General features: G+C 43.1%; 1 protein-coding gene across 1 annotated transcript in view; it reads right to left on the reverse strand.

The window, feature by feature from the left end:
* LOC106810722 (iron/zinc purple acid phosphatase-like protein) overlaps positions 1-22,268 on the reverse strand; it is a 34,402-nt gene extending 12,134 nt beyond the window's left edge. Inside the window, exons 1-11 of the mRNA XM_014814158.1 lie at positions 22,052-22,268; positions 16,795-16,998; positions 16,181-16,363; positions 14,445-14,470; positions 14,126-14,223; positions 13,659-13,721; positions 13,262-13,376; positions 12,498-12,611; positions 11,553-11,678; positions 10,712-10,783; positions 10,156-10,290 (exon numbers count right to left, since the gene is read on the reverse strand). Coding sequence (XP_014669644.1) covers positions 10,156-10,290; positions 10,712-10,783; positions 11,553-11,678; positions 12,498-12,611; positions 13,262-13,376; positions 13,659-13,721; positions 14,126-14,223; positions 14,445-14,470; positions 16,181-16,363; positions 16,795-16,998; positions 22,052-22,190 — 1,275 coding nt within the window. The 5' untranslated portion in view covers positions 22,191-22,268. The remainder of the gene's footprint in view (positions 1-10,155; positions 10,291-10,711; positions 10,784-11,552; positions 11,679-12,497; positions 12,612-13,261; positions 13,377-13,658; positions 13,722-14,125; positions 14,224-14,444; positions 14,471-16,180; positions 16,364-16,794; positions 16,999-22,051) is intronic.
* Positions 22,269-22,781: the final 513 nt, after the last annotated feature.

Consider the following 22,781-nt stretch of genomic DNA (forward strand, 5'->3'; position numbering starts at 1 on the left):
TCTCTCTCTCTCTCTCTCTCTCTCTCTCTCTCTCTCTCTCTCTTTTCTCTCTCTCTCTCTCTCGTGGGGGCGTGCGTGTTCATGCGTGCGTGCGCGCATCCCGTTTTATGCGCGTGTGCGTGTGCGTGCGTGCGTGCTGTGTGCGCATTTGTTGTCAGATACAAAGTCACAGCCAACCGATAAGTAAGTAGAACGCATTCAAACCCCCCGAGCAATCCGTGACGATCTCGTTTCTCCTTCCTACCGTTAGATCGTTCCCCCCGTTCTCGGCATGGCGGCGTCTCCGTCTCGGCGATGACGATTTAAAACGGCGACGCTGATTTCTCGCTCTTATCTCTGCCGCACGAAATAACGGACGGAGAATGGCGACCGACGCACGCATGTGAAACGTCCGATAAGACGCCGTATTTGCATTAAGCCCGATGAGGAAAAGACGGATTTTGATACCTATTCGGTTGTTTGCGCTGAAAATGCGGCTCGTCGTTATTTCTGCATAAATCACGGTCCGGCCGTCACGCGACACTCGGCGTGTCAATGCAAGAAGCTCATTTGCATGTCATTAGATACGCGCCGTCTCTTCGCTCGTGGCCAATGACTCGCGTCGAAAGGCAGAGCGCGTCGACGTAACGTGTTACCAACAAGAATGAAAAACGAAACTTCCTATAGATCTTTGTGCGAATTACACTCACCAATGCTATTTCTATATAGCCATATCCTCTCGCTCGCCCGCGCAGTGCGACTAGTCTACATGGGCTCACTGTCTGACGGCCTACCGCAATCTTGTTCTGACGTAGCAATTGTCGCTATTTTGACGTGACGTAATAAGCATTCGCCATATTTAGTTGTGACGTAGGAGCATCGTCACCATGTTGTGACGTATAGAGCCCAGTTATGTTGTCGATACCCAGACAGTCCTACTATCTTGCCACAACCAAACTCGGCACAGCTCGGCTGATTCTGTACGTTCATCTAAGCTAAATAGCACAATCTAACGAAATGATCTGACGAAATGAACGTAGACGAAACGACGTAGTAAGAAATGACGTATGACGTGAGAGAGCAGCGTATTTGTCTGACGTTTGCCCAACGAACGTATCCAGTGTCGCCATCTTGTCGTGACCTAACGAGCTTCCGCCATCCCGCCATGGCATATATTAGCCATTGTCACAATACTTCTACAGAAAGGCGCGCAGACGCGACATGTGTAAACGCTGCATGTACCCTGACTGCAGTACGTCACGTGTGTTCGCGCGTGCGAGCGTGCGTGCGTGCATGCATGTGCGCATGCATGAATTACTGCGAGCGTGCGTGCGTTACAGCTGCTACTGCGTCGTCGGGTTATACAGCCGGAGATGCGCCCATGACACTCACGAGTCGCACAATATTTGATCGCGTTCATTTGCGTCGGCCTCCCGCTAATTTCGACGTGCGCGAATTGTGGAAAGCGAATTTGTTTGCGATTCAATATTTATTCGCGTCCGATTAGATTTGCGTGTCGAACAATGTTTTCTCGGCGTGATTTTCCTCACTGTCCGCCGCATTGATTTGGCAGGTGCGGAGCCGGCCATATATTGAATTCCCTTTCTTAATTCCACGTTTGATTTTTTTTTTCGTTTCTGTACTAATGTGACAATTATTAGGCCTACGTCAAAAAGTAAATGAGAGGAGTTTATACTATAAAAACTATTTCGCCACCTGCGTCAGCTAGCGCGCGTGCGTGCGTGCGTGCGTGCGTGTGCATGTATATGTTTGTGCATGCTAGAGTGCATGGGTGCATGCGGGACAGAGTGAGCGTTTGTTGTGATGCTGTATAGCTTTTCTAACAATTAATATCTTCCTGTGAACTGCGTGGAGAAAGGGAAACACGCTAGCTACACTTGCGTTTACCTATACTTTAATCGCATACTCCCCAACCAATGAGAGATGATTACTATGAGTTATTAATTAGTAATTACGTCGCATAAATAATTAACATCACGATATTAATTTGGCGATGGTGAAATAATGACGTCGCTTTATATGCCACCACTATCAAACAACAAGAACCGCACTATCTATCAATATTGCTATTCAGATTGAACAGTTAAGATTACGCAATTCACCATTATTGCTCCATTGCATGGGGCAATATTCCCTGTCGGACGCCAGGGACCATTTTTTCCAGCTAGATGACGCGCTGACGTCACGCTACCAAAGACCGTATACTATTGTCAGGCGATATAGATGTAGACATATATATATATATATAGCTATAAGATATATATAATATACTATAGCATATATATAACTATTATAGTAGGAGAGAAGAGAAGAGTGTGTGTGCATAAAGATACAGATAGATAAGATTTAGAGTAGATTGATAGACGATCTAATAAGTATGATAGATACGATAGATAGTATGATTAGAGAGGGAGTGCAAGAGAAGAAAGGGGGAGAGGAGAGAAGGAGAGAGCGAGATTAGACGAGAGAGCGAGCGAGAGTGAGAGAGAGAACTGCGCGCGAGAGAGAGGAGGCGGCAGAGCAGAGGGTTAACGTATTGAAGAGAAGCGGGCGCGCTGCCAGCGAAAAAAAGAGGTGGTTATGAAAGGAAAAGGAATGGGGAGTGGAGTCCCGAGGGAAATAGAGAAGGGATACTTTAAGTTGCCCCCAAAGGGGCGAGGAGAAAGAGAAAGGAAGACGAAAGAGAAAGGTGGAGAAAGGAGCGAGGAAAGGGAACGGAGATGAGAGAGGTGATGAGATCAGACAGACAGAGCAGACAGACATGACAGGACAGACAAGAGAGAGGCAGAGACGAGAGAGAGAAGACGAGAAGGAAGCAGAGAAGAGAGAAACGCGCATAGCCGGAGCGAGCAGGACGAAAGAGAGAGAGGGAAGAAGAGTGATAGAGAGATGAGAGAGAGAGAGAGAGAGATGGAGAGAGGAAGAGAGAGAGAAAGGAAAGCGCGCGGCACGAGCGAGAGACGAGGAGGACGGCACAAAAACGCGAAAAACGAGAGAAATTGAGAGACAGAGAGAAAAATATCAAGAGTGGGAAATAGCTAAAGCTGTGCTACGCCGCAGACTACGGAATTGGGGAACGAACCGTGACGGTATCTACTCTCGTGTACAGTATATGGACAACGCGGCGACGCGGTCTAACTGTTTGACATGTTTACCCTTTTCACTTCTATATTTATATGCCTATATATGTCTTTTATGTCTATAACGGCGTGGCCGTCTAGAGTGCTAGTGCGACCTAGCGGGGATGGATGGCGAACGTTTTTCAGAGGCTGCCTGTAAAACAATGAACGTACCACAGACTAAGCTAGACCGTATATCATACTGATGTACGTGATGGACTTCATATCGAGGACTACGATTGGGTCGTAGTCTGACGTCCTCATACATGAGCCATGTCGTCTGATTATGTCTGGGCGCATGTCAGCGGATACACCGGCACCCAGGCATAACGAGACAGCAGTCACATCTCACAGATGTGGCTTATAGAATGCCTGATGTGTGTGTGTGTGATGTGTTGTGTGTGGTGGTGTGTGTGTGTGTGTGTAGGACGCGTGTGTCGGTTGTGGTGCGTGTGTGTGTGTGTGGGTGTGTGTGTGTGTGTGTGTGTGTGTGTGTGTGTGTGTGTATGTGTGTCGTGTGTCGTGTGTGTGTGTGTGTGTGTGTGCATTGGTGTGTATGGTGTGGTGTGTGGTGTGTGTGTGTTGTGTGTTTGTGTGTGCGCTGCAGTGCGTCGTGCCGGTGTCGCGTGCGTTGTTTGTTTGCCTGCGATTTGGTTAACGGAGCAGAACGCTTACTTAATTAGCCTAATAACACGAAATGTTCATGTCTCTGACAGTTGCACATGTAGGTGGACCCGCAACGCAATACGAATTCACCCGCCAGAACGGTCAACAGCGTTGAGACGGTTACGTACCTTTAAACGCAAATATCCGAACGCCATACTATTGGGTAAATTTTTCCGTAGAGAAATCGCACAACACAGTAATATTTTAACGAGTCACAGTTCACCGATTGCGTCGAAGGTACTGAACAAAGAAGTTGCGGCGTTTAGTATCCTTTAACAGCAATAATAAATCCAGTGAAAGTAAAACGAGGGCCTAAAATGAAACTCGTGACGTATGAAACCTTCGGCTCGACAAATAATAACAAGAACTACAACATTAATTAGCTTTATTCGTCCGTCGTTACGTGCCGGTTCGAACTTTTCTTCCGGTCCGTCGCGTCTGTATGTCTGTCTGCCAGTATCTTTGTCTTCTCTCCCATCCTGCCATCTTTCATCGACTGCACACTTCCACTTCTTCTGCCTTTTCACCTCACTTATCCTTAATACTCTTCTTAGCATCTCTAATTAAAATATGGCCATCGCACACGTAGCAGTTAACCACAACCAAAGTTCTTAATTAATCTATATTGAGTCGCGCACTATAATAAAAAATGCGCGCCCGTAACTATATACAGATGGCCAGGCAGAGCGACAGACGCTCAGCTGACGTGAATAACTGTAGCCGGGATTCTTTACTGATAAACTCACTGGCAACGGAATTACAAGTGCGCCGCCTCTCCCCACCGCGTTGATAGAGTCTTTGCTATAGCCGGTAGTACAGTAATTAAAGATATAAGCTGTGTAAATAACTTTAATCGCTATATCAACGTTTTATCTGTGGATATGCGTTCGAGCGCGAGCGTAGTGTGGGGGGGGGGCTTCTAATAGCAAAAGCAGTTTCAGCTCCTGTTTTACAGCAACAAAATCCATGTTTAAACCTACACTCCACGTCTTAGGGTCAAAAGGTTAATCAAGACACTTACTGCTTCGCGCGTCAAGCGCGGAAAGTAATTCAACGGTCCTATTCAATAAAGTGATACAAAATGGTAGGTCATGCGCTGAACACAAAAAAAGGTTTGCAACGTCGTCCGTTAGAGCCAGCCGAATGTACAATTCATCAGCCAATTCAAACGCGTGCATTTTTTCAATCATGCGACTATATCAAGTCCAATTCAGCGCAACCGGTGGCTCAATCGCTATGAAAAATCGGCTAGTGTGTCCAACACGCGTGCCAAGTCAAAACCCAGTGTTTCGCAATCACCCAGGTGTTTCTGGTGATTTATCTAACAAATTTAATATAAATTTAAACAGAAATTGAACGAACGGATATTGCATAAATTACGAAGCAGCATTAAGCGACATCACAATACAATAATAACCCAACTCACATATAAATTGCTAGCCTATATTCATAATGTTCTATCGCACCGATATATGGCGCATCTTTCCCGCTCACCCATTAGTCCTTTAACTCTATGCTTTTGAAATTGAGACTCTGCAATGAAATTTGCATAATTAAAATCAAATAATCACCCTATACCGTCTAGTCATTCTGAGCCTTGGCATGCACAATTTAGATAAACACCAGCGCTGAAATAATAAAATTACATATGTAATTAAATGTTAATAGAATCAATATTTCAAGCTTATCTAATATCAAGTCCATACTTTGTATATATGTGTAGTAGCGCCATTTAATACCAAGTGTCCTGAATAATTTTCTATGCTTATATCAGGTTTCGAGCGTTCGCGTTCTAAGCTTTCTGCATGTATGCCCAGCAAAATCACAAATTAAAATATTAGTTGCATCACATTGCAGAGGAATTCGCAAGGCAGCAAATTGATTTAAAACACTATTTGCAAGAAAAGTATGAATTAACAGATTTACGTTGATTGGCCGTATTGAAACAATCTAGGTTGTTTGTTTCGAACTCTGCCTAAACTGAAATAACAAATAATCTTGTTCTGCTCGCATGGAGCACACGTTTGACTGTGTTTTAGACATTACGGTGGACAATCATATGGTGCACACGGCAATGTACAATATAAATGAATATTGCAATACAACTGTAGCTCACCACAAAAAAAGAGACAATCAAAATGCGTGAGTGGACGAGCGAAGTCAGTTTTTAATTGAGCAATCCACGACGTACTTATAGGAAAACGAAGAGTATATAGCGAGAGAACTCCATTAATACTCTTGATAATTATATGTGTAATTTTTTTATGTGAAAATAATAAATCATATCATATATAAAAGTTATAAATAATTTTATAAACTCAAAATGAATCACAATTGTCACGCGTAGATGGCGCTATACCCGCTTTTGAATTTCTTAGCATAAATCATTATATAATAATAATGATATAGTATGAATACATAGTATTACAACATAATTGTTCATAGCAGAAATTTTGCATTAAAGAATATTGTCAATCGAGAAATCTTTGTAAAACGAAACCAGACGAGTGTGACACCACAGCTTGAGTTTGTTATCTGCGTGCTATATAATATGCTATATAAATTGATCAAAACCCTACTACTTTGCCATATTTTTTTTAAATATATCAAACCCCAGCCCTTATTCATGCACCTACAAAAATGAAGCAAAATCCATTTGAACGATGGCTCGAGCTGCCTGCCGACGGAGGCGATCGCGCTCGCCGCCGTTCGCTGCTACGCGACCGACCATGGAAACTGACTAATGCATAATATACCCCATTTTTGCCAAAAAATTGCCATGGCTTGAAAGTACGTCGACTGGCGTGCTCCAAAATAGGACGTTTAATATGGGAGCATAGCAGTAACAACTATACCCAATTTCAAACAAGTGGGTCAAACGGTTCCTGAGTTATCGTTGACCATAGCCAAATGTTGACGGACAAACGGACGGCCGGACGGACGAACGGACGGACGGACGGACGGACGGACGGACGAACGGACGGACGTACGACCCATGGCAATAGCTCAGCTTGACGATGTCAAGGTGAGCTAATAAAATAGACGTAACGTTGCATTTATTATTCATTTGAGAATGCTTTATTAAAAAGAGCCCCGCATATGTGTAAACATGCACCACCTGCAATTATGACGAGATCCGGTCATATCAATTCAATACTTATTTCACGTTGCTTTTCAAGCAAATAATAAAACAAGTAATCACATTAAAGGGAAAGTTTACTCTAGATTCTAGGGTTATTTTCAGCTAATTTAGGTTATAATTACGCTACATAAAAAGTTTCATGGTTCAATCACCATTAGAAATATTTTTTTTTAATGTTTTAAAACTAACGACAACAGTTTTATTAAAACGACGGTGACGCCACTCAAAGCGCACGATCTGATAAGTTGCGCAAAACCACATTTCAGCCTAGGGCTACAGACCGAGGGTGTTTCTTATTTATTCATTTAAAAGCAAAAGGATTGTAATATCTTATAAACGACATATATAGTTTCAGTTATAATATGGATAAATTTGCCCTAAAATGAATATCGTTCGGTTAAATAGCATTTAGGTATAAATATAATTGCCCTTTTGCGATTAGCCCACGGTCTGTAACGTACAAAATAAATTGTCAAATACGCAACTTTTTCGGGGTGGCAGCACGGTCGCGGGTGTCATGGCGCTGTTCAAATTTCGTAGCGCTGATGTGTAATTAATTATAACAATTAAATTAGGTATCTGGTAACAAATACGTGTGGGTATAGACGATTTGTTATACAGTAAGTACAGTTGTATACAGTAAAATCCTATAGGCTACTGTCCCTTTAAATTACTTCGCAATTAACGTACTAATTCTATGCGCCAGAATTATAAGAATTTTCAAGGTAACACATGGTACACAGATATTGTTATCACAATCAAATTCTGTCTGATATGCAGGCATATCAGCAACTTAAAAGCATGCAGTGGCATCTAAAGCACCAAATCTAAGCTAAATAGAATGCACTACATTATAGAATTTATGCAACCCTATAGGCTTTTTTTGATCACTGCCAGAACTTGCTAATTTATTTACTTATTCAATTATTTCTAGACAAGAAAGTATAATTAGCTAAGATACTAGCTATAACATCTAATTTCGTATTGCATTTCATCTATAACAGGGTTCATAGTAGTAAGACACATGTTGAAATAAGGACTTATAAGACCCTTTCTGGAAGCCAAAATAAGACTTTTATTATTTGTATATATGGTATCCCCATTTAATACCAAAGTGTCTGAATATTTTTCTATGCTATATCAGGTTCAGGTTCCTTCTACTGCATGGTAATCCAAATCACAAATTAAAATATTATTGCATTCACATTGCAGAGGAATTCGCCAGCATTGATTAAACACTATTTGCAAGAAAATATATATTAACAATTTACGTGATTGCCTATTGAAACAATCTAGTTTTTTTGTTCGAACTTGCCTAAAACTAAATAACAAATATTTTGTTCCCTGCTGCATGGGAGCACACGTTGACTGTGTTTAGACATACGGTGCACAACATATGGGCACAGGCAATGTACAATATAAATGAAAGTGTCAATGACACTGTAGCTCACCACAAAAAAAGGACACAAATGCGTGAGTGAGAAGAAGTCAGTTTTAATTGAGCAACCAACGCGTACATTATAGAAAACGAAGAGTATATAGCGAGGAACTCCCATTATATACTCTTGATAATTATATGTGTAATTTTTTATGTGAAAATAATAAATAATATTATATATAAAATTATAAATAATTTATAAACCAAAATGAATCACAATTTTCACGCGTAGATGGCGCTATACCCGCTTTTGATGTTTCTTAGCATAAATCATTATATAATAATAATAATATATGAATAATAGTATAAATCATAATATGTTCATAGCAGAAATTTTGCATTAAAGATATTGTCAATGAAATCTTGTAAAACGAACCAGACGAGGTTGACACCACAGATTGTTTGTTATCTGCCGTGTCTATATAATACTGCTATATAATTGGACAAAACCCTACCTACTTTGCATATTTTTTTTAAATAATATCAAAACCCTAGCCCTTATCTCAGTGGCTCAATCGCATGAAAAATCGGCTAGTGTGTCCACAGCGTGCCAGGTCAAACAGTTTTCCAATCACCAAGTGTTTCTGGTGGATTTTCTAACAATTTAATTATAAATTTAACAGAAATTGAACGAGGATATTGCATAAATTACGAGCAGCATTAAGCGACTCATACATAATAACCCATTACATATAAATTGCTAGCCTATATTCATAAATGTCTATCGCACGATATATGGCGCAGTCTTTCCCTCACCCAATTAGTCTTTAACTCTAGCTTTTGACATTGACTCTGCATGAATTTGCATATTAAATCAAATAATCACCCTATACCCTAGTCATCTGAGCCTTGGCATGCCAATTTAGATAAACCAGCCTGAATAATAAATTACATATGTAATTAAATGTTAATAATCATATTCAATATCTATATCAATATTATCAAGAGCTAATAATGACAAATTATTGTCATTATTAGCTCCTGATATGATGCATGTATGGGGAGCAACAGGGAGGAAGGTCAATTCCTAGTTTTCCAGGGAAAAATATGCCATTTCGCAGTTTCTGGTTAAATTCACAATTTCTGCTTTTCCCACAATGGTTGACTTCTATTCCCAACAATTAAATTATCTAGTAGTTTCCAGTTCCAAGATAATTGAAACATCCAACCCCACACCCAAACAATACTGTTCCACCATCATGTATTATCAAGAGTATTTTCCTAATGAGATAGCAAGATCCAACCTACTCTGCTCCTGCTCTCTCACTAAATCTAATCCTAACCCCTCTTCACTTCTTCGCCCAATTAAATCCACGAATAAACCCACTGCTCTTCCTCCCCACTAAATTCATGCCTAAATCCTCTCTTTCACTTCTTCGTACTAAGCAATATCTCACCCCTTTACCCCACTCCCCCAATAATTCCTCCTGGGTTTTTTACACAGGCTGACTATCGAATATGTCGCAGCCTTTCTAACCTTCCTCTCCCACCCCCACTCACCATCTACTTTAGTTCTCCCCACCATAAGCATGCCTGACCCCTCTCAACCACTCCCCAATAATTCCCCATTGGTTGTGTCAACACGTGCTCACTATACTAAATACGCCTCGTCTCACTGACCCCCCCCCCCCACCACCAAACACAACTAAATCCATCTTCGACCGCAGAAGGATGGCACAACCAGCAGGCCCCCGGACTGCAGTTGGAGGGACTGTCGTGTGCGACGTGTACCGCGCAGCAGCAGGGAGCGGGAGTGCGGAATGACGTGAAGGCAGCAGGCCGGGTATTACCTGGTCGACAGAGTACAAGTCGACGTAGGCGTGCGTGCGGTTGTGCACAGTCATGCGTGTGTACGAGTAGTCTCTATTTCTGAAGGCCGTCCACACAGCTGCCGGGCCGAATTTGTCGTGCTTCTCCGAACATCCCTGCGGCAGGTCGGGGGCAGAGCAAAGCGAATAGCTTAGTCGGTATAATCACACATAAATAGAATATACTCTGGAGCTATACGCTTATATATATAAATATAATATATGCTTCGGCACTAATGGCGAGTGTTCTGGACGAGGTTGCACCCTACTTGCTGTGGCACTGTGTAAATCGGCTGATATCAACATGCAGCAATAAACTACCATGATTGCCCCATCTGGTTTACCTTCATGCACGTCCCATAAATTCCACATTGTGTGTGTGTCTCTCTCTTTCCCACATAAAATTGTTGATAAATGATAAGCGACCCTCCTTTGTAGGGAATGTTTGCCTTCGTACCGAATCCAACTTGCCACAGTGCCCTATGCACCACTGCACTCGACATAGCTACCACACCATGTAGATAATGACCACGCTTACCGAGGCTCCTGTGACTAGGTGAACGGGAGCACCGGGGTTGGTGTATGGCTGCGACAAGCTTCCGTTAAATACCTGAATCGAGAAGAATTTCGTCGGTCGGTCGTCATGGTATCGCAGTGTTTAACTGACACAATAACGTCGAACCTGTCGACTTGCCATCGTCGCTACACAGATTTTACCAATAATCTGCCATCATGACCGAGAACGTAACACTCAGGTGCACTTGATCTCAACGCATGGCCCGTTGTTTTCACACCACAGCAGTCTCTGCCTGCGCTAACAACTTGGAGGTTCGCCCAACTATGACAATCGCAGATAAACTTGCTCTCTACGATCTGTCTACAAGGAAGTCAGGCACAATTTCTTATCTTAGCACGAATTCTATCTTGGCATTTCTATGTATTTGAACTTTTCTCACACATTTTTTAATTACGCATATACACACCATACAATGTTCATTATGCATACACATACACACAATTGCACTTTTCTCTGTTTATGTGCACATGGCATATACGACGGTAGTACTCATCACGTACATGTGCCATCTCTCTCTCTCTCTCTTTTATGGCACCGCCATACTGTTTAATCTCTCGTTAGAGGGTTTACTGTTCGTTTATATACATTTATTTTTATATCATATATTAAAAATATTTTACTCATCTTGACCTATCGTACAACTATAGTATGGAGTGGCTGACTAGAAAACTACATAGTTAATTCGCCTTCTCCCGCTACACTTACTAATCAATCACTATGATACATACGTAACCATCGTGGAAAAAACTGAAAGCGCGAATGAAATCTCGATGCTGATATATATACTACTGTATCGTATCACCTGACGGTTGTAGAGCGGCCACGAGCGTTCGTAGATGTGCTCGTGCGCCCACAGCTCCAAGTCAACACCATGCCTGAAGAACAGGTCCTCAAGGCCGTAGAACCGACCGAAGAGACCTATCCGCACCTGAAATCAGTGGCAGCAGCGTTGCGAGATGACGTTACAGTAGCTGCAGAATCGACGCGGGAAGTGGGCAAGGTGATAGGCACGATCCAAGGTGACAAGACAAAGGACGCAGCACTGTCGCAGAGTGACGGTGCAGGTAGCGGGGATAGGATGGCGTGATCAAACGTAATGAAGCGTGAGTGATTTATGTGGGAATGTAACCAATCGTTAGTAATAATACGATGCATAGTGGATTAATGCTGCTGCATGGTCATACGTGAGATTTTGCAATTTGTATTCACTTGGATAGATCTCTTTTAGAAAAGAAGCACCATTGGAAAATAAACTACAGGTAGCTATTTTTGCTCACTCCTTAATTCGCAGGGCTAAATAGCAGTCTGATGGGGACTGCACTGTTATAGCAACTACTGCAAGATTTTCACCCTAAACTCTGGTCTCGCAATGCTGGTATGTGCGTCAGATTTCGTACACCTCTCTGCAGACATCTTAATATTGCCATGAATTATCTCTCATTACTTCTTTCTGTTCATCTAGGTTTTACCACATATTCATTCACATCCCACCTCTCTTCACTGCTATCCTATAGTCTTAGCATCTATCATCCACACACCACAATCACCACTGCTATCCTAGTTTTAGAATCTTCTATCCTCATCTCAAAGGTCTGTGGAGCTATCCAAATGTTGACATCTACCACCAACTTGTCATATCACCGGGAAAAATATCGCAATTTTTTTTGCCCATCGGACGTTAAGCACCATGGTCTGCATCCTTATATACCTTATGCAGCCATCCTTGCAAGCCTAGCGGCACTCTCACCTTATCACGGACGGAAGTGCAGTCATCCTCATCCGTGTTTGTGCAATACATAGGACGATGCCCCATCGTGACGATCCAGGGTCGTTTAGCCCTATTCTCCGGCCGATTTGCTTCCTATGAGATGGAACGGATGCATTGAACCACAGTACCAAAAGTAGAATTTTATTGCAGGTTAACAATCACTCAGCTTAGCTGCTGACCCGCCATGTACTTAATGGTGGGCAGAGTGTGGATCGAGCTGTTAGCTTGTGCAGCATTCCTTACATTAATGCGATCCACGCGGGGACCCGCGATTCAGCACTGCAACAGTTCAAATCACCCACTTCCAATTTACGTAAATCCCTGCATTATTTTACCAATGTATACGCGTTATATTACTTTAGAGATGATTTATCATCCCGAGCAGCTTTGAGATGACTAACACATGGTCTATTTTGGAACCGATGGAATATTTCCGGGGCTGGGGGAGGGCAGGTTCATTAAAGGTGCACATGCTGGCCACTGTACATATATTCACGTTCTATGAACGGCATACACACGCTGCTTAGGAATAATCCACATGAAAGCACATCTAGTAGCACCGTGCACGTATGATTCACAGCACTAATTTGCGATTCTGACAAATCTATCCCGTGGTCTCGCAACTCAGGTGTTGCTGTCTCCTAACTCGAATGCTGCCCTTGGTGTGCATGTGGTGGCCCTGCGAAACCAACCGTCAGTCTGCATGTGATATGCTTATGTATGTGGCAGCAGATGCTACCGACCTTGAGGTCACGTTCCAACCACTGGTACTGCCGCACGATCTGCCAGAATCCATACTGGATGAAGTAGTAGAACTCTGTTGAGATGCTGATGAAATGTATCGGTCCTAGGTTCCAGCTGCCGTGTTAAAACGAGGAAGATTACTCATGATCGTGCACTCACAATGCGAAAATGAACGTTTGATTAATGCCATCACCAAGATTTGATGCAATTCAGCATGGTTAATAACCAACCTTCTCAGGCCACCTATTTTATTTGCGAATGAAGTGATGAGTAAAGCAATGAATTATGAATTGTGACCTAGTGATGAAACATACAGACACAGAATGACAGCTGTTACTAAACTAATTAATGTTCACACATGTAGACAGCAGACAGAACCACACTCTTGCATTGTACCTGTACATCATGTTGTCGTTCGTATTAGGCATTGTGAATCTATTCCTCACGTGAGTGAAGTTGCTGGAAAATGACAATGTTAATTACAATAACAGAATGTTCTATGTGAAACAGCTTTTCAAAACAATTAATAAATAACCACATTTTACTTTTGTTAAATTTAGTAAACATAACATGCATATTGCACACTTTGATTGTGAACTGTTATCTATCAAATGTTTTGTATTAGCCTGTGTATTGTCATTGTAACTGATTCATCCTGCACCAGTCAAGCAAGTCAAACATGAGAATCAAACATTAAACTTGTTTAAGGGTTTTAACAAAATCAAGAATGGTTTCTTAGCCAACTAGGATGAGACTTTCATGCCCAGCTTTAGGCCATGCAAGCCTATTAGTATTACACAACATGCAAAAACTCACTAAATTTATATTCAGCATGCTTTTTATTGACTATGGATTCAACTCACTAAATTGAGTCGTGATTGCCAGGGGTAATCATGTATGGCACATATGCAGCCACTTGCTCCATCTGACGAAGAAACTCATCTCCAACTCTACCATTATCCTGTGAATACAAATTTACACATCTATGCACCTCAGATATATCCTTCTAGACTAAAGTGGTTTGCATGAAGACTGCACCCCTAATATAGGCAGCTAGAGCCCCGTTTGATGAATTTATGAACATCTATATAGTCATCCAATAGATACGTTTCTATTTAGTGGTTAAATGTTTTGTGTCAAATTGTAAGCAGAGAAGAATAGTACAACTTCGAGGTTACTTACATCGTCCATGTTATATGCAAAATCACCTGCAGGAATTCGAAAAAACTACGTATTAATAAAGTTGCTTATTAAATATAATTATAATAAAAGAGAGAATAAATCATGTCTAACAAAAACCACTTTTAATTAATTTAATTAAGGCCTCAAATAGGGTTGAAACCTCGCATTTCCCCCAAGAAAGTTTTACACTTAACTTTTAGCTTTCAAAGTTACCAAGTATGTATTTGCTGTTACTAAAAATAGATTGATATACATGTGTATGGCTAATGCATGATGTGATTTAGATTAGGATGATAAGATTTATGACTTTATAGGTATATGATACAAGTATAATTATATGATATGTATATATATATACAGGGTGCGAAATTAACGGCGGAGTTCGGAGTCAATACTCCCTCATTTACTGTCGGACTCCCTGATTTTGACATTGCAGGTAGGTCCGTGGTGAGCTCCGATGAAAATTCTGCATACTAACTTATAGTTCGCGTTCCGGAGCACCGCCTCAGCGAATTACTGTATTTTTTTCAGCAATGTGCAAAGAGGAAATTTGGCAGACGTGAACTGCATGAACTTATAAAACAAGACATGCGTTATGTTAATATCTTTAATTTGAACCTCAGACTGCGGACTCCCTCATTTTTATGCGAACTCCCTCTTTTTGAGGTAGGCGAGTCGTTGCGCCGACTCGATCCTTGTTCAAGTTACTTCTCCCCTGTGTATATATATATATATAGTATATATACATATATATATATATATATATATATATATATACAGGCATCAGCATTATTATAGGCTTCGCGTGTTGTAGGTTTCAAATAACATATTAATAAGGGTCCCTCAATTTTATAATGTTATTTATAATTTGTTAAAGATTTGGGAGAAGTGGAGGTGACGTCCAGTGACTGTTACTATCATCATCATAAAACGTAAGTTAAAAATCATCCTCCACTGAAGAGTATGCTTACACACACTCCAGATGATGCCATTCAAACACACATCATCCAGATGTCTCACCAGCTTTTCAGTTATAGTAAGGCTGATAGGGTCGATATATATGTCCCCCAGGGTAATGCCGGAACGTACCCTGGGTATGGTCCGGCTACCGGAACGTACCCTGCGTACCAGAGCATATAAATCAACGTGATTTATATGCCTCTGCTGCTACTATAATAATATGCGGACCGCGTACCGTCGCCTACTCCACTAACGCGAGTCTAGGGAGTCACCTACGCCTACTCCCTAACCCTAACCCTAACCCTAACTATATCAGATAGTTACCAGCCTACCAGGGTACGTTCCGGTATACCGGACCGTACCCAGGGTACGTTCCGGCAGTACACTGAGGGACGTATATATAAACCCTATGAGCTATAGTAAGAGTTACGATGGAGATTTATCAAACGTCCACACAGCAACGAAATTACCTTTAAGAAAAATAAAGCTCACACGTTTCTTATTTAATTGAGATTCGAGCCTGTAGCAATGCATTTTAGAATCCAGCTCAGCTATCTGCATGACGAAGCATAGTGAGACCTATCGTGTTTTGATGTTTCTGCCCTGCGAGGTGAGTAGTTGAGCAGGATAGAATTGTGTATGTTAGGGTTTAGGGACTATAACAGAACACATAACCACTTGTTTTCACTCAGCACAATCTATACCGATACAATTAATAGTCGCATGATTTATCAGTTACGTTGTGTACTTATTTTAATGCAATGCCCTTGATTTACCTATATGACACATGGCATGAAAGTCCCCCGCCATTACTTCTTTTCTCAGATGTGGCAATGATTCAGCATTATGATATCCCATGTCTCCAAAGATGGCCACTCGTGGCCTCCACTCCGTACCCGTTTTAATGGTTCGGAAATGGAAAACACGAGACCATGCTTCCGGACCTCCGCAGCGATAATCTAGAAACAAAAATGTCAAAATGCAGTATTTTTTGTCATGCCATTCGTTCATACAGCAGTGCAAACTGTACGGCATTTGACAAAAAATGGCTGCATGTACATAGAAATTGAGATGTCGTCATGCAAAATAAATGTAAAATCTAATTAATTAATTGTAACTTGAATCCACAGTTGCCGGAATGGTACGTATACACTATAACATTTTGATAATGTTTTGACAACGTCGTGACAATGCTGTCGCAAAGATTGTGCAACATTATTTTTCAAAGTTGTCGCAACATGGAGGAAAACCACACAAAGTCACATTCCCAAAACACACACAAAACGTTTTCAGAATGTCAGCGTGACATCATGGGGCGATACGTTAATTATTCAAACGCGATTTGGCTAGCTGGGTATAAAGTTGCAGTGTAACAAACGACAACATATACAGTAAGTGGAGTCTGGTTTCAGTCGACTGAGAAGCGTCCTGTGGATGTACTCCTTGCGGTACTCCTCTCCTCCATCTACGAACAGCGTCAGTGAACCCTTCTGGCTGTGATTTAGTGCTCGTTCGCTCCGGCCATACTCCACCACAGTGCTGCTTGTCGCGTTAAACGTAGTCCACGTAACCATGACCTGCGTCGGTGGGTCGGCTAAAATCGATAAAATTTGCGACCGTATAAGTTTATTGAAACTATATTATTGAAACTATATTGTGCATATAACAGAGACCACGGATCTGTGTATAGTTCCCCTAGGGGATGATGTGTCTGAAAGCAGAAGATTATTCTTTAATTTGCATTAGTGTGTCTGCGCAAGTATATAGATGTTGATAAATTGCACAGCCATGTCATATCACATATAACACTCTCTCACATAAACAAATCGCAACTACAAATTTACAGGCCAGCCGGGCCTGTAGGTAAGGGATTTTACAGGCCTGACCATGGCTAAAGTTCACAAGCACCGAATCATTCTGATTGGAGGCATCTGGTAAACAATTCATACTCGCAATGTCAAGCGCCCTAGAGTGTACGACGCAGGATCGCGGCGGTCGCTGTTTGCTGCACAACTTGACCAAACGTGAGCGATACCGTGGTAACTTTTCATCTTCGCTGGCGTGCCAGGAACGGATTTTGCAATGCTGGGGTGTAATTTGCCTCGTATCAGGACAAATTTACCACCCGAACAATCACCCCCAGACCAATAACCCCCGGCATATTACCCCGGACAATTACCCCCGGACATTACCCCCATGGCTCATTTCACCCCCGCGACAATTAACCCCCCGGAGCATCTTACCCCCCGCGACAATTACCCCCTGCCGACCAATATACACCCCCGGACATTTACCCCCTGACAATTTACCCCCGGACCATCACCCTCCCCCGGATATTTAACACCGGGGGGGCGAACCAATTTTTTTAAGAAACACCCCACGCGACATTTACCCCCTAGACATTTAGAGGAGCGATGATAAGAACGAGACCGACAGAGAAAGGTAGTGGTAATCGAGGCAGGAATAAGAGGGTGAGAGCGAGGAGCGTAGAGGAGGTAGACGTAATGCAGCGTGCGGTGCCGGTTGAGCGCGAGGCAGGAAGAGGAGGGAAGGGGAGAATGTGAAAGGAGGAGGAGGAGAAGGAGGACGGTAGAAGGTGCTCCTTACCTCCTTCCCTCCTCCACCTCCTCATTCTCCTGCTCTCCTCCTTCCTCCCCCCTCCTTCCTCCTCTTACCACTTCTCCCACCTTCTTCCCCTCCTCCACCTCCTCTACAGTCTCCTCCTCTATCCTCCAACCTCCTCTCTTCTCGTTCTGGGTTCCGTCGTTGGCACACCTCTCGCCGGGCTCCGTCCTCACCACCTGGCCCTCAGCTACTCTCCCTTCTCCCCTCCTCCGCCCTTCCTTCTCCCCCTTCCTCCTCGCTCTCCTCCTCCTCACTACCACCTTCATTCCCCTTGCCTCCATCACTCCGCCAGCCTTCTTCCACGTATCTCGCTCCTCCTTCGCTGGGCCGTGGGCCGTGGGCTGCCTCCCTCCTCCACCTCCTCCACCTCCTCGCCTGCCTCCTCCTCCTCCTCTCCACTTCCTCTCTCCCCTCCTCCTCCCACATTCTCCACACCCTTCTCCCCTCCTCCGGCGGGGTGGGGGAGGGGGATCCGAGGTGAGGATGGCTGGGTCGGGGAGTGGATGGGGCGGGGGCCCATCTTCCGCCACCTTCATTTCCTCCTCCTGTTGGACGGGGCCCTCGCGCGGGTGGGATGTCTATACTGGTGTTCGAACAGGGATGAATAATAAGACAACAATGGTAAATGTCCTGAGTATGGGTGCATTGTCGCGGCGCTGTTGGGTAGGGGTAAAATGTCCGGGGGGGGTACTTGTCCGGGGGTAAATGTCGCGGAGGGTATTTTCGGGCGGGTAATTGTCCACGGGAGTATTGTCCGGCGGGGGTACAATGGTCCGGGGTGTGAGGATGGCATGGTAATTGTCCGGGAGGGTAAATTGTCCAGGGAGGTAATTGTCTGGCAGGGGTAAATTGTCCGGGGGTAATTGTCCAGGGGGTAAATGTCCGGGCTAAATGCCCGGGGGAGAGGGTAAGTGTCCAGGGGGGGGTGATGGTGGGCGGAGGTGGGGGGGTATAGTTGTGTCGGGAGTGGCGGGGGCCCGGGGGGCCCCGTCACGGGTAATTGTCTGGGGGGTAATTGTCCGGGGGGTATTTGTCCTAGAACTGTAGATTTTCTATGGGCCCATCGGGCTTGCTAGTATTAGAAATGTCAGGCTCGAGCCTTAAAATATGGGCATCGGGCCCGCAGGCCCCTTATGATTTCGACCAATGCAGCTAGTAATGACATACATGATCGGAGATACGACTATAAAAGGCAGCCAACAGTAACCTTCCGCCAATTGTTTACTGTTGCAATATTTCGTCTCTGGAAAAGGCATATATGCATTCTTCTAAACTTTTTGGCAGTAATATTCAACACTAGAGTGCATTAATTATACACATACACTACTAGGTGGCGCCATATGGACATCTAGAAACTATAGACTGTACTAGAGTCTGCATGGTCTTGTCATGTAAGTAAATTGTGCCCCCTCCTCATAACCTCCTCATAAAGAATATTCTTCAAAACTCCAAGGGACTATATAATGAAGACGGAGAGACAAGTTGATCAAACCGACAAATCAACACGGCGGATCGCGGTTCATGGATGTAAGGTATATGCTGCAACAACATGCTGGCACAATGCATTTTCGCAAATGTGCAACATAATTATGCAAATGTGGACAGCTCTTAATCCTTGCACCGCGGACCGCAGTGGAAAAAGTTGCAAATTTACAATTTAAAGACGAAGGGAGAGAACTCAGAATTCTAATACGGAATGATGGAAACAAAGAAGCTAAACTGCAATTCTGTCAAGTGGCGTAGCCATGGTACCCGGTCCGTTGTATCTGCCTATTTGGAATCCGCCGTTGGAATCCGCCTATTTGCTGGAAATGCGAATCATTTAGCTTACAAAAGTTTCGAGCGGAGTCAGTAATGCTGAAGGGGTCATTGTCGCATCAGGTACTACATATATGTACCCAGAGGTCCCAAGTTGGGAAAGTCCAAGAAAGGGAGCCAGCATATTGGCCCATCAATCCAAGAAAGAAAGCCAGGTCCATCGCCGTTTTTTCGCAGTGCGCAAAAACAGGAAAAAAGTTGTGGCGGGCTGCGATATGTGTTTGTCGCAGCACACCACCATTTGAGCAGCGTCTCATACCGGGAGTCTCCCGGTGAGACCGGGAGACTTGGGACGTCTGTGTACCCGAGGTACATATATATATATGTATACACAAAGTGTACCAGACTTGTACTACAGAAGTGTACCCTAACCCTAACCCTAAACATACCTCATATAAAAATATAAACATAATAGTATACTAAAGCATGAAGTTCAAGTCAATTCATGTCGTATCAAGTACTACCTCAGGGTTCTCCAAGGGCACTTATAGCCTGGCGGCCTGCCAGGCTATCGTCGAGCCCGCCATCCTAAAATGCACCCGCCATGGTAAATATCATAGCCGCCATGCTAGTGTATACACAAGAAGTTCAAACAATTAATTAATACACATTGGTCTCGATGCTACGGGTACGGCAGTCCCACACACAAGTACAAACAGTCACCCTATATAGTATACCTATCCCTAACCCTAACACTAACTCTCAACCGACTCAGCTATCTTATATACGCGTGTTATAGTACCAAAATTAATCTATGGTATATAACCTTTTGCTTTAAATATTTTGCATCTGAACTGACAATCAATCCCAACCAACTGGTGTAGGCTAGCTGGCACAATAATGTTCATTTTCATACTTCAAATCCAAGTGTTTTCTAGCTCATCAAGAAATCTTAATCGTGAATTAATTTCCAATGGCATTATTACGGGGCAGGTAACCCAGTCTAACACGAGGTAAAGTAGATTGTTACACTTACCGACCACTTCTGCCATTGTCAATGGTGACAATAATTTTTTTATTTATTTATGAGAGGTGAACTCGATTTGGAACCAGCAAACCAGCAAGTTTACCCCTACATTTTGGTATTTTTATTCTATTAATTATTTTGAATTTTCCGATGGCTTTGCCCATGCAAAACAAACATTTTCACCCCACATGCAGTGCTTCAAATTTACACACAGTGTCCCAGATTGCATCTCAGAGCTTCTACAATTCAAAAATTTCCCGCGGGGCCATGCCCCCGGACCCCTCTGCGGTGAGTAGCACTCCCGTGCTATAATTTAAAAGCTTGGAGAACCCTGTACACATATGTATACCCGAGGTAGTTTTAGGTTGTTTAGTATAGGCCTATTAATTATGTTTATATTTTTATATGAGGTATATGCATGTTTAGGGTTAGGGTTAGGGTACACTAGCTTCTGTAGTACAAGTCTAGCTAGCTAGCTGGTACACTTTGTGTGTACATATGTAACATATATATGTAGTACCTGATACGACAACGACCCCTTCAGCCATGCATACTAGTCTAAACAACCTAAAACTGCCTCGGATATATAGGGGTATATATATATGTAGTACCTGATACGACAACGACCCTTCGTGCGTCAGTAATCATACTCACGCTCATAGGGTCTATGTCCCCCAGGGTACTGCCGGAACGTACACTGGTCACTATTTGATATGTTTAGGGTTAAGGGTTAGGGTTAATTTTTACGATTAGGTTTAGGTTCGCGTTAGGGAATAGGCGTAGGCGACTCCCTTAGACTCGTTTTAGTGGAGTAGCGCGAGGTACGCATCCCGCATATTGATATGAGTACCAGGTACGTGTTCCTGGCAGGTAAACCCGGGAGACATATAGGGACCCTCTCAGCCATACTCACAGGCCACTGAAACGTCTCAATAAATAAAAATAATGGTAAATAAACACGAAATGTATTTACTACCAAGCTAATGTTTCTCTACTCTATTTCGCCTATAAGCACGTACATTTCGTGTTTATTTACCTTCTTTGTTTTTATTTTTTTTATTGAGACGTTCCAATTGTGCCTGTGATCCTACTCATAGTCATATATAATTAAACCGACCAGGATCTCCGAGTGTTACACGTCGTAGCCAACGTAGTGTTAAGCGAGAAGGGAACTTGTGGCTAATATATAATCAGGAGTCATTATTAACTCCTGATATAGTCCTACTTAGTTTTATACCACCAAATGCCAAGCGAATTTCTTCTGGTCCACCGTCTTGCCTCGCCAGTTCATAGGTATACTGCGTCGGCGAGCAGACAGCACACACCATTGTCGTAATTAACAGTATAGATATTGTATGAGAGTACAAGTAAGACATGGTGAGAGTGACTTGACATGTGTCAGGAGCAATCAATGTTACATGATACACCTTCGTGTCCTGTGTCTGCGTCTCGAACGATTTGCTTCTATTCAGTTGCCACTCGATAGCATAGTACGGTGAGGTAGGTGAGAGCATATCGGTTTTTGTGACGCATTAGATACGTAAGCCGTGCAATTGGTTAGAAGATCTTATTTGGGTGTGACGCTAACGCTGTGTGCCTGACCCCGCAGTTGGCGCGTGCGCAGACGTAAGCTCCAATATCTTTCTGTGATATTTTTATTTGGCGCACTGATGGCAACACGGCATTTTAGATGCGATATGATATGACTACTAGCACGTGTTAAATTAATTTTTTTTGTTTTTTTTTTTGAGGCGTTAGGGTTAGTTGAGGTCTAGGCTTTAGGGTTTAGTGGTAGGTTAGGGTTCTAGTGTTAGGGGTTTTTTTAAGGTGCCTAGCGTAGTCATACCTAATGCCTAGTATCATATCATTATTTGCGCATCAACGTGGCCGGTCGGCCTCACAGTCACAGTGCGCGCACAGTTGGCGCCACATAGCACATAGCGCGTGATAGCATTCAGGCAGGTCTC

The sequence above is a fragment of the Priapulus caudatus genome, unplaced genomic scaffold (assembly GCF_000485595.1).
Source record: "Priapulus caudatus unplaced genomic scaffold, Priapulus_caudatus-5.0.1 Scaffold468, whole genome shotgun sequence".
NCBI lineage: Eukaryota > Metazoa > Priapulida > Priapulimorpha > Priapulimorphida > Priapulidae > Priapulus > Priapulus caudatus.